Raw genomic sequence first — 16,889 nt, forward strand, 5'->3', positions numbered from 1 at the left:
AGCCAATTCAGATAGTGAATCTGTTTGGTTTATACAATGGTAAAGTGTTAGCAAAGTGCACTCATGGAACTCAGTGCTGTTTGAAGATATCACCATTTACATACTTTCACTGAATAAAGGCATGTGTTGTACTGTTATATAATCTCCAGGGTGTATTCTGTTAACTCTGTTTTTATATGCAGTAATCAATCTAGGATCTTTTACCTAAGTGGAACGGTGCAGTAATATGCTCATTAATCTTTTAATTACTAAGGGCTGTTTTCCACTGTCGCGTTTTTTGTATGTAGGTATACGCACGTAAAGGTTTCAAATCATTTAAGTGATACTTATGAAATCAACGACTCACAATAGATGCATACAGGGTTGGATTCTGTTGATGATTTGGTGTAAGCAGCATGCACGCAGGTTAGAACGCCATAATAACCTTAAGCAAATATTTTAACAAAGAATAACAACATCAGTTTGCGTTGAATTAATTTTTGTTTAGATTGACCAAAATGATAAAGATATTCTGTTTGGTTTTATTGGTTGCTGTATTAGCCTTTGAGATTGAAGCATGGGGTCCGCGTGTACGTGTACCGCGTGTACGTGTACCACGTGTTCGCTTTCCGCGTATACGTGTGCCGATCTTAGATAAAGCGAGAAAGGCCTTCTATAACGTCTATGGACAGCTTTGTGGTGATAAAAAAATATATGGTTACAGTTTAGTAAGACGAGCAAGAAGCGTCCGCGGGGGATATTCATTTTTCTAGCGAAACCCCAATTTGCTTTTTGGAAAAAGATCTATCGAATCAAACTACTATAATGAACGTAAGTATTCGTATAACAACATATTGTCTTATTGTTTAAATCCCCGATTCACCAAGTTACTGGCGTTAACAAAATTAGGTAGTTTCAATTAAAAATCTAGTAAAATAACATATTAAGCATGGTTTCAAAATTTTCATGCCTTGCGTTGTCTTTGAAATGTTTTGTCTGAAATTATCTTCCGTCCGTCCTTTTTGTGTGAATTAAACGAGGTAAACAAGTGGAGTAATATTTTTCAAGCCTCGTAAAAATATAAATGTCCTTATTTTTAACGGCATTCATCGTGGGAAAACCATAGATAGGTAGATAAATAGTTTAATAATATTGTGAAAATTTACAGCCTAAATTAAGCTATGGCAATTTATGTGAGACAACGGATCCGCAACAACGGATCTTAGCTAATTATCACCATATGGCAATAGAAATTTGTAGCTATAAAATTGCTATGAAAAATACCTTATCAACTACAAGTCTGTTAGTTTTACAAAAGGAGACGTAGTCATTTTGTGTAGTCCTCACAAAATGACGCGATACACGCCTAAAAACGATCAGGTTGATGCAATATTGGTATGAACAGGATGGATCATTGTTGTGCTGCCCACATTGTTCATGCAGATTTATTTTCAACATTGAACAATATTGTAACACAACTTACACCCGATTCAGTTTCAACAATATTGTTCAATGTTGTTGACAAGTGCATGTGAACAATAATGGCAACATGCACAACATTGTTGGCTCACAGTTTTTAGCCGTGTATAGGAAAAGATACATTTGGGACTTCGCCTCAATTGTTCTTACAATGCAGAGTTTAGGTTGAACGATTATATTTAAGAACGTCGGTTGAAAAACTCCCGCAGTTTAGTTGTAAACGTGGCAAAGTATGAGTAAAACGTTGATGGGCGTAAAATGATTAAACATATACAACACGGACCACGGTGGAAAAAAGATTAAAGCCTGTTTTCTATTACGCTTACGTTCCGGCAGCGGGATTTCAGTAGGTGAAAATATTTCTACTTAGCAGAAAAGAGATTCGTGCATGAAAATTCGTGAAAAAATTGTGCGCTGAAACGATTTTAACGCATTTCGAATTGCGATATTATTTATTATGCATCACGATTGAGTAAATGAATTCTTATTTTGTTCTTTAATCTCAATTTATAGAACCACTCATGAATGACAGAATGGTAACACCCGAAATTACGCAGAGCAAAAGATACCTATATGGACCTTCGCCTAGCTCAATTGCCTATATAAGGCTTATAAAGGAGTTACACTTTATGACAAATGTTGCAGAAATAAATGCTTGGACGCTGAACTTGCGGAATATATTGTGCAACATTGGCTATAGGCTAACTCAACATCATCTATTAGAGAACGGAAGGGAACGGAGTAAACAGAACACAAATTGAAAAACCCAATCACGATAATTGATAAACACATACTTACACTTAGTATACACATGCATAGCTACGCTGTTGTTAATTCAATTCCTATGAATGTTTTCCACTTTGACCTTTCAGAAAGTCATTTTTCATTATGACTTTTTACAAAAATGTTGGGTGATATTTAAAACTTTAAGCCAGGCCATGGTCCCTCAAGTGCTTAGTCGATGGTACAAATCCCGAAAAAAATCTCCCCCGTGGTTTAACAAAAAAATTTAATTATGCATGACCTTTGAGGAAAGAGATTGTGTAAAATTAACGCCACGGCTATATACGCCATATGATCATCTAAGAATGTTTGATCTCGTGGTCTAGCGGTGAAGATGATACTCTCATGTGTTATCTCATTAATGAATGATACATCGTATAAGCTTAGGCGTCCAAAAATAATCACTTAATCTTGTGGTAAAATCACGGACAATCGAGCGTACGATTGAGGGATCAAGGACGGGGAGGCACCTTTCCTCGTCACAGTTAACAAAAATATATGGTTGGGTATGTGTTGCTCGGTTATGTTGCTCGAGAAGGATTTGTATACAAAAAGACTTCGCAATGAGGGAAAAAAGGAATTTTTCATTAAAAATACATATTTGCTCAGTGAAACTATACCATTACGATATAACCAGACATTAGAGTGTTATAGCAATTCGTATAAAATCGTATATGAACTAGTATACTCTACTAAAAGCAGGTGAATAGGTTTGAAAATAACTTTGCAAAACAACGATAAGGAAAATGACTTTCGAGGAACGTAATTTGGACCGATGTCTCTCTCTAATATTATCTTTATATATCATATTTGATATAATCACCCTGAGAAACATTGGCGTTCTAGTTTTGTTCACCCTACTTCTTTAATCTTACTGAGGAAATATCTTTCCATTGTATTAGCACAGCGATAGTACTCAGTGTCCGGAGCATTGTACGTTCGACAATTGCTAAAAATCCTCATCATGTCAGCTGCGAAGAGTTTCTTGGTGCTGTAGTAACCGGCCTTGAGGCGATCTGTCATCGTTTTAAGGTCTACATTTAAAACAAGGTATACTCAATTGTAATATCACGCTAGCTGTCGCACATTATAGGCTTTCCGCGTTTAACGCGTCATCATAAGAAAGATTTTAAACGAGACGTTGTGGTGAATCGGTGTGTGAAACTCACAACTACATATAATTCCATTATTTTCCATAAAAGATATGGCTCTGCAAATATATGTTGCGTACTTTAGTACACTTCAGTGAACTCTAAAAAGACTGCATGAACTAATAACTTGATAGGTTTAAATCCTATTATTATTTATTGAAAATGAGTCAAGAGTTTTGATTGGCCAGCAGCTGTTGGCGAAATCGTCGTATCCGCTCGGCAGCTGCCCAAATTTGGACAGTGACATCACTTCGTCGGATATGAAAAAAATTATTGCACGTTTGACGTCACTTCGTCAGATATGAAAAAAATTATTGCACGTTTGACGTCACTTCGTCAGATATGAAAAAAATTATTGCACGGTATGACGTCACGCTAATTTATGCGGCTTGTGCCAAAACCTAAAAGCGGGAAAATACGAATGTCTAAAAATGTCTACAACGCAAGCGTTTAGTCTAAGCCCAAAATTTTTGCAAATAAATAATAAAACAATTATTGAATTCGGTTCTCGCAGGATATGAGGAATTATCAAGGCCTCGGTTTGTGTTATCCGCCTCAGCCTTCGGCTTCGGCAGATAACACAAACCTCGGCCTTAATAATTCCTCATATCCTGCTCAACCTCATTCAATAATTGTTTATTATCCTATTATTTGCTATTTCAAGTGCAAAGCTTATATAACCCGCCGGTTTTTACAGTTACATTAGTCATTATGCCAATTACTAAGTTCTATCTACAAAGGTTAAGTTATTCGTTGTTCAAAGTCAAAGTGGTTAATTGAAAAATGCACTTTTCTGGCAAATTTTTGCCCCCAAATACGAAATTTCCCGCCATAATTAGATAACTTCATGTATCCAATGACTGGACCTTGTTATGGAGTTATCCTTCCAGTTTTATCAGAGTTCACTGTTACACTCACCCATTGGATACTTGATGTACTCGTAATAATCAGGAGCTTCCGAAACTTCTACAGCTTTCATAAAAGGCCAGGCACTCGCGTGGTTCTGTAATGTGACGAAAACTTTATGAACACAAAAATGATAACAACTTGAAGAACGGGGAAATCATACAACAATGGCTAACCGAAGGAAATAGCCCCATAAAGTGTCAGAGGTAATTTTTATTACTCATAATGGAAAAAGTCATAATGAAAATCATACACCTCGATTACTATTACGATAATAGCGACGTATTGCCTATATCAAATCCATTACAAACCAACCTTGACTTGTGTCAAAATATTCTTCAACTGAACGGAAAGTTTCTCAGAATCAACAGTTTCATCCGCCCTTGAATAAAATATTTCTTGTTAGCGACAATACAACAGACACACTTTGTATTTCATGGAAAATCCAAGGCTTATCCCATTAAGCAATTATTGACACGATTTCATGAATGAATGTATAGGTAGGTATTTAGAGAACCACAATATAACGATATTTTTCACGTACAATATTTCCTAAATCGCAGCCATTAGATTAAAGAAAAAATTTGCACACGGGCAATCATTACTACCTCGTCTTAGTCGGTGGTTTCCAGCCTGTCTCGTCTAAAGAGAAATTGTAGGGTTTAAACCTGGGTAACCTACCCCCTGTAATATATAATCTATATGACCCCATGCAGATCGCGCTTGAACAGGGGGGGGGGGCGGTTGTATTCGTTGTACTGAAAATTGGATCCACTTGATTCTTAGTTCAAAATCTGCAGTTTTATCGCTTTAAGGCATTTTTACAACGTAGGCATGAAACTCGAGAAATCGATAGACTTACCCACACCAGGAATACTCTCAACGGGAATCTGTCTAACGCCTTCTTTAAAGCACGTCAAACCAGGATAGATTTTCTTGATTTCGTCTTGTCGTTTTTGAATAAGTTTTTTAACAATCTGCGTGGGTAAAAAATTACGTTATATAATGACAATCCCAGATGGTACTATTATTGTATACCATCATGCAATCATTAACCATGAACAAAAACGGACGATGTCATTGTCAAAGAGATTATATTAGCTAAAGCAGTCGTTCTGGGTAGATAGAACACAACTTCAGTTTTTAACATTACCTCCAGATCGAATTAAATTATAATAATTAATTCTTAAGTTTTTCTTCTACGAGTGTACCGAAATAGGTAATATTTCACATATAAGTTCAACTTTATGCACTTTGCTAAATTTGGATATACTGACTATAGAGGGAGTAACACGCGGAAGAGAAGTGCGCTCTTTTGACGGCGAGAGGATTCGCGTATAATCATATAGCTAAGTAATTAAGCTTGTAGGTAATTATATAATTTTAATTATATAGTTGTTGATATTCTACCTTATAAATAAAACATAAAAACATTACACAAAGTACTAAATAAAAATAGATTTGATACTTTTGAGAGTGTATTAGGGTTAGTTTTAACTGCTATGTTTACGTAAAAGGATAAATACAGATCGGTTATAGTCACCACCACAGTATAGGAAGAAAACAGTAGAGCCACTTCACTATGCAACCCTGTGCTGTATATTTAATCAGTCACTGCATGCCGTTAGCCAATTCGAAGTTCAGTTCATACTCATTCAATCTGTCGTTCATTTAGGAGTTGGTTGTATAGGAGCACCGTTATCACTCTTTACTGCTGCGAAACTCCTGGGTCTCATGCAGCGATTGCTTTCCGAACGTCATAATTTTTCAATTGTCGATTCTACTGGATTCTCTTGGGTGATATATTTTACATTGTTTGAGAGATACATTGGAGTGCTGCACTTTTACATATGCCCTCAGACATATGTCTTTTTATTTCACTGAAGCTGGCAGCTGCAAGAGTCTTGGTTATCATTACCGTCCCACTGCTAATAAATTTCGCGGGTTTTGTCAACACTAGAATATATTTCGAGGTGAAGATTACGTCGTTCCGAAGTGAAACCAAGTGTGAATAAATTGTCGAGCATAAATCCAAAATGAAGTTATTTCTTCGCAAGGTTAAGTACGCAAAGTCTTGCCAAACATAGCGCTAATAATGGTCATATCCCCCCGGAAACGACCTTTTGCTAGATTGCTTTCGCGCCCGATCCTGACGTTCGAAGCGAAGGAGTTGCCGTGAAAATATAAATTTGTTTTTTGCTTCGTTTTTGGGGAATGTTTGCCACAATGTCACCTGGTTTATTTCAAATCAAACAATGTGTCCAGACAATGTTTGTTTACAGTGTATATATTTATATTTTATACTTAAATACTCTTGTTTTTAAACTTCGTTTTTTTCTCTCCACAAGGGCCCAATTTTTCCCAAACTAAAAAAGTAGGTGTATTTAAGAACAATCTACACTATTTTGATGGTTTGAAGATCTAGGTGTACCTCAAACTTTCAAAAACTCAGAAAAACCGGGAAAACACTTTTTTTTGTCATTTTCGTGTTTACTTCAATATTATTTCGTAAAGGCAACATTTTTGTTAAATCTGATTATTTGAGAAATTCAGTCATCATTCTTCGGGTTTACGTATATTATACGAAGCTAGTGCAAGATTTAATATGAAAACTTCATCGATTTAAAAATTTTTTTTGACAAAAATATTTAAAAAAGACTGTGTCTACCTGCAAACTGAGCACAAAGTCGGCTTCAGTCCCCCCCCCCTGAGTTATCGTTCCAGATTTATTAGAGTTCACCGGTATTTACCTCCTTTTGTTTCTTTATAACAGAAGAAAATTCTGTATACTGTATCTTGGGATTGAGGATACACTTTAAGAAAAAGACACAAACTATTAAAATATTGAACAAGACGCCTGCTAGGCGCTAAGGTCGCGTCGTTCGTACAGAAATTTAGTATGACGTCTGAGGTCTTGTTGACTGACTATGAAGTGTTGGCGTTTTCGAACTTAAGAATTAAGTTTTACTTTTACATATTCATGAATACATCGCATGAATCATGGTCTTTATTGATACATAGAAAAGCATACCGGCAAGTAAGAGAAAACTCTACTTGACCCCGCCATGGGGATTGAACCCACGACCCTCGGAATGATACTAGTGATATCTCGTGAGATTGTATTGTGATTTTATCAGAGTATTCAGCGAATTTAAGATAATCAACTTTGGTTCAACAAAAATGTTGAAAGCAGGAGAGACACAGAACAGCCCCTTTCAAAACAGCTCGACATCTTTTAGTGTAGGCTTACTGTGCTCTAAGTGTGCAGTTGTATGTGTAATGAGCGTAAAGATGACTTGCTAGCATTTTGATCGCTTTCTTGATTCTTCTATATTGCTTCGAAGATGAAACGAAATATGCCCAAAGTGAATACAACACGTGATATAATAATAGAGCTAATGATAGAGTCTTGGTAACCGTAGCCTGGCAGCTTACCTGTGCGCAGGTCCACGATTAGGGTGATATGGCCTGCAGCTAGCGACGCTGGGGGTCGACCCGAGAGGAAAATAATAATAAAAATAAAAATAACCAAGCCGAAACTACAGAAATGGGAAGGGTGAAAACATGATATAGCTTGATCTTACATGCATCAGTGTTGCTCCTTCATATTCCTTTATATAACCGTGGTAAACATTTCGTGCCAAAGTAATCTCCTTAGAAAATCCCTTGAGCAAAAAAGGGAGAAATACACGATTAGAGAATTTAACATCGACAATAGATGAATTATAGTAGTCATCATATAAAATATTACATTACAATAAAATCATGATTGGAATGAATCAAGGAAAATTTTTTTCTTCGAGGTGGATTCAAATACACTTTTAATTACAATTCTTATTTTACATCACGCACGCAAGAGAGGTCTCCTTTTCATAACACAAAAAAGTCACATTTTCCTTCATTTGGGAGTTCTATAATAATTTAGGTAATTCAATTCTGTAAAAAACCTGCCCTTCCCCCGAAAATCGCATCAGCTTTCATATAAATATCAGCGCAGCCAGCCTGATGATTTAGTTTATGTTTACTTATTCATTATTCATTTCTTTAGAGATTCATTTTTTCCATCGACAATGAACACCAAAATATTAGCATGGCCCTAGCTGGATTAAATTGTCAGGCAGGCTACGCAACTGATAAATTTCGAAATTTTCTTGGGAGAGTATGCGGCCAAACTATCCTAAGACTGCCTGCTTTCCTATTCCAAAATAGGCAATGTATTATCGCATTACAATGCTTTAAAGTACTGTCATGAACTAACAATGCTGGTTTTTTCACGTTTGCTTGGGAATTTGGACCCGTACGGAGAATTTGGGCCTGTGCCCACAAAATGGGTGCGACTCAAATTGTCTCATTGTATTTTAAGCTAGTCAAAATGACGATTAATTACAATAGTTGTTTTCGGATGAATGCGATACGATATCCTGCGTTTTACATGTGCAAGGTCAGCCTCGTTCCCAGGCGCTTTAAATAAAATAAATATAGGAACACTACAGGCTATTACATAGATCAGTGGCTTTGCGCAACAAATCATTTAAGACTTAACGCAACGACTGCAGCATTTTCAAGAGCTACAGTGTACTTACTTGTTTCTTAAAGTAGCCGATGGCAAACTCATCTGCATAAGTTAAAAAATTGAGTACTCCATGTTGAATGTGATAGTCCTTGAGATGATTCATCAAATGCGTACCGTATCCCTAACGGTTAAAATTACATCAATTGACTTCTAAACAGATTGTAGTCGTATATATATATATATATTATATATATATATATATATATATATATATATATATATATATATATATATATAATATATATATATATAATATAATAAATCTATTCCAAATAGACTTTTGTAGAACACAGAGTGCTCAATACATAGAATGCAGAGCGTGTTATAACAATTATAAATACAATTCTTAAGTGCATGAAACTTAAAGTAGCAACTAATTAAAAGAATTGTATTTATAATTGTTATATATATATATATATATATATTATATATATATATATATATATATATATATATATATATATATATATATATATATATATAGTTATAAATACAAAGGTAATGAAAACCATATATTTAGTTATAAATATAAAGGTAATGAAAACCTTTAAACGTTCTAAATAACATGGAAAATTGTTCACACTAGTCTTGAGCGATTCATATTTATAAAATATTACTATTCTTGTTAAAACTTTGATGACTGCAGTAGAGGGGCAAATGTTCCTTAACTTATCAACGAACATGCAGACTCAATCTCATAATGATAAGACAATGCCCTCATGATTATACATCTAAAGATGATTTCTACCTTAACTTGTTCATTCGAGCTTACGGCACAGAAGACAATCTCCGTAAAATTTTGCGTGGGAAACATACGAAAACAAATGCCGCCAATAGGTCTGTTGTCTTTAACCAAAGCCAATGTCTTGTGTTTCCTTTAGCATAAAAAATCGAAGATGATATGGTAACTGACTGCAGAAAACTTACGCTAATTAAATCACCCCTTAAGGCGTTATACTCGCATAAAATTCACTAAAGAGTAATGAAATTGCAGGAAAAACAAAATCACGATTATAAAACTTTGTTTTTTTTAATTCTTAGCAATGCATGTAAGAATTTTCGCATATTCATCAGCAAATTTTCACAATCTACGGGAGGGTTTTCAATAAAATTTATAGCGTTTTGTTTTAAGAAACTAACGAAAGGCGAAACGCTCTTTATATATCCTCCACCTGAGTTTTTGGCTTATCTTTTTAAGGCACTGTTTTTCCTACAGTCAATTTATAAGAACGGAACTGCTAAAATTGGTACCCGCATCCAATTTGATGCACAGCAATTTAAAGCACGGGCATCCATTTTGACCATGCCGTGCTAATAAATCGAGTCTATAGGTGTAGTGTAACGAGGCTTTAGTTTGCAGCTAAATTTTACTGGTTCACTTACTGATCAAAAACCAATCTCGTGATATATTCTTTCGGCATTCGCGGTAGTTGATATGAAAATACGTTTTTCAAGCCAATCAACCACATGATATTCTCTCGAGAGAGCTGTCGTCGCAGCGAGTTTCCGACGACGTGAAATTCTATGACGCCTCGCTTCTCTTCACAACGAGCTGCCTCGTCTCGTGCGCTATGTTGCCCAGGGTACAAACCACGCTGTAAGTACAATGTTTAAACGAAATTGACGAGTTTAATTTGAAATTGACATTTTCTAAACCAATAGTAGTACATCAAGACTTGATTTATACCGTGAAAGTTTCCGTAAATATACAGTTGGAATTGGTACATCCAAGAGAGTTGGTAGCTAACACGTGTCAAGGTAACAATTCAGTTACAGATGAAAACTGTTTAAAGTTTGTCAAATATTTTCACAAAAATTCTTGGCAAGATTCCAACCGTGATCACACAAATCTGACAGTGTAAACCCTACTTTCATTTGCTGTTTCATGCATAACCTGGACCATATAGGTAAAAACTTATATAACTGCATTTTGCGTAGTTAATCTTTCTATAATAAATCTCAACTAACTTTCTTAAACCGACCTCTGTAATAATGACAAATTACAGGGTAAGCTTTTTACTTGTGTAATCGAAGCAACGCTATTAATAAACAAGACGCCTACTAGGCGTTATGGGTCGCGTCGTTCACAGCGGCGTAGCCAGCCCAGCTATGTAAATTTTGTGTCGTAAATGTTCTTAATAATAAAAATGAACAATATACCGAACTATAGGTCGCATGTTGAAAGCAGGAGAAACAAAGAACAGCCCATTTTAAAACCGCTCTACATCTTTTACGTAGGGTAGCCGGTGTAGGCTTACTGTGCTCGGCGTGTGCAGTTGTATATATGTGTAATGAACGTAAAGATGAGGAAAGCGTTTGCTGGTATTTTGATCGCTTTCTTGATAATAATAACCAGCAACTTACCTGTGCGCAGGTTCCCGATTAGGGTGATATGGCCTGCAGCTAGCGACGCTGGGGGTCGACCCGAGAGGAAAATAATAATAAAAAAAACCAAGCCTATAGGACCAATAAAGTCCTTAAAATAAACGCTAAAGGTCAGCGAGGTAATATCAACTGTATATATTTATCCAAACTTTTTGTTGCATGCAAGATACGGAAGATCGCTTGGGGAGATTCATCGAGTTGCAATTCCTATAAATCCAGCAATCAAATTTTTGAATGCCTCATGTCTACAAATTGCACCACCTCCTATTAAGGAGTTGGTTGGAACTATCATTCTTCACTGCTGCTGGACTACTTGTTTACTGCTTGCCTTTTTGTTTTTACAGTCTGTCTATAATTCTCACCTCTGGTCCTAACATCTCATGCTCTTCAGTAACAACAGCGACGATTTTAGCGAAAACTTCCTCAGGAACATCACCTTTGAAACAATACGGGTATTTAACAATTACTTAATGGTTTCCTCAAGTTAAGAACTCGCCTTCGGCTCGTGTTTCGCGCGCTTTTCTTAACTCTCGCAACATTCCCGCATGTTTGGACCCGGCCATCCACGGAAACCATTAAGTAATTGTTTTATAAAATAACAAACCATAATAAATTTGTTTTTAAATTCCCGCGAAATTTCCCGCTTCAACCAATCAGAACACGCGTTATATACATGTTATTTTATAAAAATAATTACCACATTGTCAAATGTACCAAAGATAAGGGTCTGGGGGCGAGAGATTTTGAAATTTTGAAAATCATTTAGTGGAAACTGTTTGCGACCAAAGTTACTCACAAAGTTCCTTTCCTTTAAAGCATTAACGATAGTTATGATTACCTGCTAACTTCTGTCTTTTGTTTTCTGATTTTGGAGTTCCAGAATCTAGCGGTCTTTTGTTGTTGTGCAAATCTGTTAAATAAAATTGCAACCAATGAACACCGATGTATTTTATTTCTGATTTCAAAAAGCCAATTAACTTAATATAAAATTGAATGGTACAAGTTTGCAAAGAACATCATAATTGAACATCATAAAGAGTAATGGGTCTGCAGATAGAAAGTAATTTTTACTCTCTTTAAAGATTATTCTATGAAATAGGCTTTACCGTGACCCGCAGACGATGGGGCGGCCAGATGAAAGGATGACAAAGTCCGAGGGCTCAACAAACCACTGTCCACACTACAAATGTTAAAATTTAAAACATGACACTACAACAAAGACCGTAAACGGTTACCAAAATGGGATTAAATAGAGGATCAGTATAGTCTGATCCTACTGTATTCACTCCTGGTGTCGGTTGTTCCAAAGGCGTTTAGCTTAAACGGTGGATAAGCAAAAGTTTAAAAATACTCTTATACATCTTGTGAATGATTGCATCTGCATCTTATGCTTAAATATGTACTTCCATTGAAAATTAGACTATTTACATCGAAATAGTTTAGCTCAGCTGTTCAATAAATAGATCATTTTGTTTTCCATTTTGAGCTTATCCACCGTTTAAACTAAACGCCTTTCGAACGGTCGGCCCCTGCATGGTGCACAGGGCCGTCGTCATTCATATATTAGTCTTATGCCCGACTGATTTCTTTTGTTGTGTTTCTACGGTACCCGGTTGTACGAACATGAATAAATGATTTATAGATATTCATCCACATTCAGTGCTATTTGCTAACTACCGACACCCAAATAAAGGCTTTTACTCGAGATGTTTTAGTTAACCTTGAAATTTTTCAGGTAACCTATATGTTTCACATCCAGTCATGCATAAAGACTTTGGATAATGGCCTATACTTTACCTACTACGACGAAATTTGTGCAGAACCTACCTTGTATCGTTCGTACTTTGAGGAGATGATGGGGTAACTTCCATTTCCTTTTTGATTTCAATTTCCTGCATCCAGATAACGCTATCATTTTGCATAACATCTTCTTCTAGATCTTTAAGAAATCTGACAAAAATTTAAATGCACTCGACAAAAAATAAGAGCTGAAACCTGTTAAAAGGGGCATTCTAAACATCTGGTTCAATCATATATATATGTATATTTTGTAGTTGAGGGTAAATAAATTACGATTTCTTGTCATCTAACTTAATGAGGAACAATTTCTAGAGGAAAATTAATGATTTCTACGCGTTAATGAAATTAACATGCAACTTTACCAGGAATAAAGAATAAATAAATCCCTCTTAGAAAGGTTAATTGCGGGTACAGATGTACAATAAATATATAATTTATTGCAAGATGTAGGAGAAAGGGTGGGAGGAAAGAATTATGTACAATTTGAGGTATATGTTTATACCGTATGTAAGATATTTTCTTTTCGTTTTGTATCTTTGATAGTCAACGGCCCCTTAGAAGTCAGCGAGACTAAGATATTTTGCCGAATGGCTACCGTTGCTTGTCTACATAGCTAAATAATAATAAATACAGCTGCTTCATATCACATTTACCTTGGAAAGTGCGTGATAAGAATGGCACGTTTCTCTGCAGTAAGTTTCTCTCTATCAGCTGAGAACTTATCCAGTATTTGTCTGCCAACCGAGGGTAACACCACTTGGAAGAAGCTCCTTCCGAAAACTTGCGAAAGATTGTACTTTGTTAAAGTGTTACAAAAAACAGGGACTCGGCAAAAACATAACCACCTGTGAAAAATACGCGATAAAATAGTTAGATACTGCCGAATCGAGACATCCTTTTCCGGGAGTATGCGTTTGGTACTTATATGTAGCTATGTATGCGGGGGTGCGTGTCAGTCAGGCAGCAACAATGTCGGTGGATGTCTCAAACATTTCGATTAACGATTTCAGGGAACATATATGCTGTATATAGTAGAATAAGTTTTCAGCTAAATCCAGGAGGCAGTTGAAAAACTCTGGGGTTGGTTGCACGAGGGATGGATAGCTCTATCCAGCGGATAGAGATTTTTTAACCGTTGTACAAATGCTGAAAAAGCAATAAAATTTCAGCTTTGGATCTAACAATTTGAGAGCGAGTGGAAAATTGCTATTCCGGGCTGGATAGCACTATCCGGCCTTCATACAACCACCCCTAAATCGTAATTAATTTCAAAATAAACTATACTGATTGCGATTGGTTGGCAAGTCCTGTCAATGACTATAGTTACAAGTTACAACTATACTGGGTTAATTTCCGAGTTGAAACTGACACCAATCTTAGCGGTGTCATATATGTAGCGGTGCTATGTGGTGATATAATCTCATTACTAAGCATGCCTGAGTGCATGATTATTACATGCTTTTACCTCGAATAATTGGTTTTGTAAAAATTGTTTTCTTCACCGCTGTATCCTTGTTCCTTCCTTGATGACGGAGTATCTAACGTCCAATTATTGAGGCAGTGGATAAACATTTTGGCTAAATCATGCATCATCTGTTTGTCTTCGCTGTTCTCATACTTCATATGAAGGAACTTGAAGATTGCCTGGAAAAATTTTGTTGATAATAAAACCTCAGGGAGATAAAAAAAGTCAGCTGCAAGATTGGCGATGATACGCTTTTTAACTTATTACCATATCATGCATCGCTAAAATAGTTCATCATCTTTGATGCAAGGTTTTATTCAACAGTTTTCTGCCAAACCCTTACACCTCTCTAGAGGACATACATAGCAAATTATCTTTTCTTAATCCACTTACATTTTCAATACTTGGGCTCTCAAACGGCGGATTTCCCATTAGGGCAACGGATGGCTTCATATAAACGGCTTGAAATACACACTTTCGAAGTAATTTGAATAAACCAGTGTATAGTTTCTTTGTGTCTTCATCTTTCTCATTATGTACACAAACATACAGTGTTTCTACATCAACCACAATTGACAAGACATTGTCAAGTTCCTCGTCAGGTTTGCCATCCAAAGTGGATAGATGACTTGCAAGAGAGTGATTACAGCTTCGACATTGGGAGTTATCATTTTCAGCAGTCGTTTGGTTACCACCAGGAGCGGAGGCGGAGTTTCTCCATCCAGTGCATTTGCAAAGTTTGTCACCCTTTGAATGTTTTATAACAGAATGGTGTGAAAATATATATGCTTTCTTTAACCTAACTTGTTTTGCCCATTTTTTCTTTCAGTTGGTGCCCTTATATGGGCAACGCTTGTATTGTACTGGGAGTTTTTAGGAGTTTCTATTGTAATGGGGAGTAGTATATTCCCCAAGCCGGTGCAAAGAACGGGTAATGGAACTGATTCCTTTCAGGATTAGAAATTACACCCGGATATTACAATAAACATCAAAAGTTTACCAAATTCTATGTCACGGATGTTGAACTTCAATGGTCCGGTTGACCACAGTTCCAATGGGAAAAACTTTTGCAATAAAGAATGTACTTGTACAATTATGAGCTTATGTCACTTTCCAAAGACTGACTATGAAAGGCTATTACACCACTGCTTTAACTGAAAAAAGGTTTTTGAAAGTGCAATTTGAATTTTTATAGAATAAATGTCACTACAAGACTTTTAGAGTTAGGTAAAGTTTTCTTCACTTTCATTACTATTTTTGGAGCATATCATCGCAGACACTGCAATTTTTTTAGTGCACTTCACTTTAATTGTGTATTATGTATATATAAGCTTCGGTCTAGCTAGCACTGGGAATTATTTGCTTGCAGTTTGAAATGGCAAAGGATTGCTGGATGCATTGTATTTCTAGTCATTTTTTTTTCTTGACCAAAATTTTGGCTTAGAATTGACTTGTAAGATCCTAGATATGGCTCTGGACTAATATAATGTGTCAATAAATTAATTAATTATGTGGCAATTTATTAATTTATTAATGCATAATTATCTGTTGCACAGTCAGTTTTCCTGCAGAATACTCATTTATTCTTTATTTATTCTTTATGTTTTTATCCAGGAAAAACATACGAACTTGCACACTTGTTTTGACTCTGATTTACTCAAAAATGTTACTTCATTATATTCTGTACCTTACACTGAGAGTAACTTGCAAGTTTTTCTAGTTTCTTTTGTCTTGGGAGCCCTTTCATTTGACTCTTTCGATTGCCAATCCGCGCCAAATGCGCTGGTCTTGTCAACTCAGAAGGAATAAAAGCTGAACTAGATGCCTTTTTGACTGGATTGCTTCCAGATGTACCCGGTGAGTCCGCCATCTTGGATTCTGCTTGATCTTCGCGAGGATCTACGATGAGAAATTAGTCTTTGTTTGTAGCGCCTTTGCAGCGAATGCGATATTTTTACACTTCTTTCGAATCATTTTCCCTTGTATCAACTAAAATGTAGCAGAGTACAGAGAATAGCAGAATTTTTACGTAAGACAGTCGCTTTAAGTCAAGAGGAGATTTTTTAGAATATCGAGTGAGCAACGGAGCTAGGCCCTGGGGACGAGGATGGTAATTACTTTACACCACTGAGTAATTATACGGTCTTGCATTATATATAAACGTCGAATATAAGAAATCTAAAAATACGTCTTTATGTAATTTTTTGAACTCAGTCAGGCTTTTCTCTTATAACCCATTTCAGAAAAAATTTAAAATCTTTCGGTATAAAAATGACACTTGGTATGTCCACTGATTATTCCCCCATGTACAGTTTTATAATTAAATATTACATATGATTTTATAATAATGTTAGGCTAAAGACCTACA

General features: G+C 35.9%; 1 protein-coding gene across 1 annotated transcript; it reads right to left on the reverse strand.

Moving 5' to 3' along the window:
- Window positions 1–2,815: 2,815 nt before the first annotated feature.
- LOC114534201 (histone acetyltransferase KAT2B-like) lies at window positions 2,816–16,563 on the reverse strand. Its single transcript, XM_028555756.1, has 18 exons — window positions 16,209–16,563; window positions 14,915–15,268; window positions 14,522–14,700; window positions 13,710–13,901; window positions 13,084–13,206; window positions 12,363–12,436; window positions 12,095–12,166; window positions 11,619–11,692; window positions 10,255–10,466; window positions 9,620–9,746; window positions 8,882–8,992; window positions 7,883–7,963; window positions 7,049–7,111; window positions 5,161–5,275; window positions 4,907–4,940; window positions 4,614–4,680; window positions 4,311–4,395; window positions 2,816–3,275 (listed from the first exon to the last, which is right to left on the reverse strand). The coding sequence occupies exons 1-18, from the start codon at window positions 16,389–16,391 to the stop codon at window positions 3,094–3,096; spliced, it is 2,328 nt and encodes a 775-aa protein (XP_028411557.1). The 5' UTR covers window positions 16,392–16,563; the 3' UTR covers window positions 2,816–3,093.
- Between the last annotated feature and the right edge of the window lie 326 nt (window positions 16,564–16,889).

Source organism: Dendronephthya gigantea, unplaced genomic scaffold, assembly GCF_004324835.1.
Source record: "Dendronephthya gigantea isolate DGI-Jeju-01 unplaced genomic scaffold, DenGig_1.0 000098F, whole genome shotgun sequence".
NCBI classification, from domain to species: Eukaryota; Metazoa; Cnidaria; class Anthozoa; order Malacalcyonacea; family Nephtheidae; genus Dendronephthya; species Dendronephthya gigantea.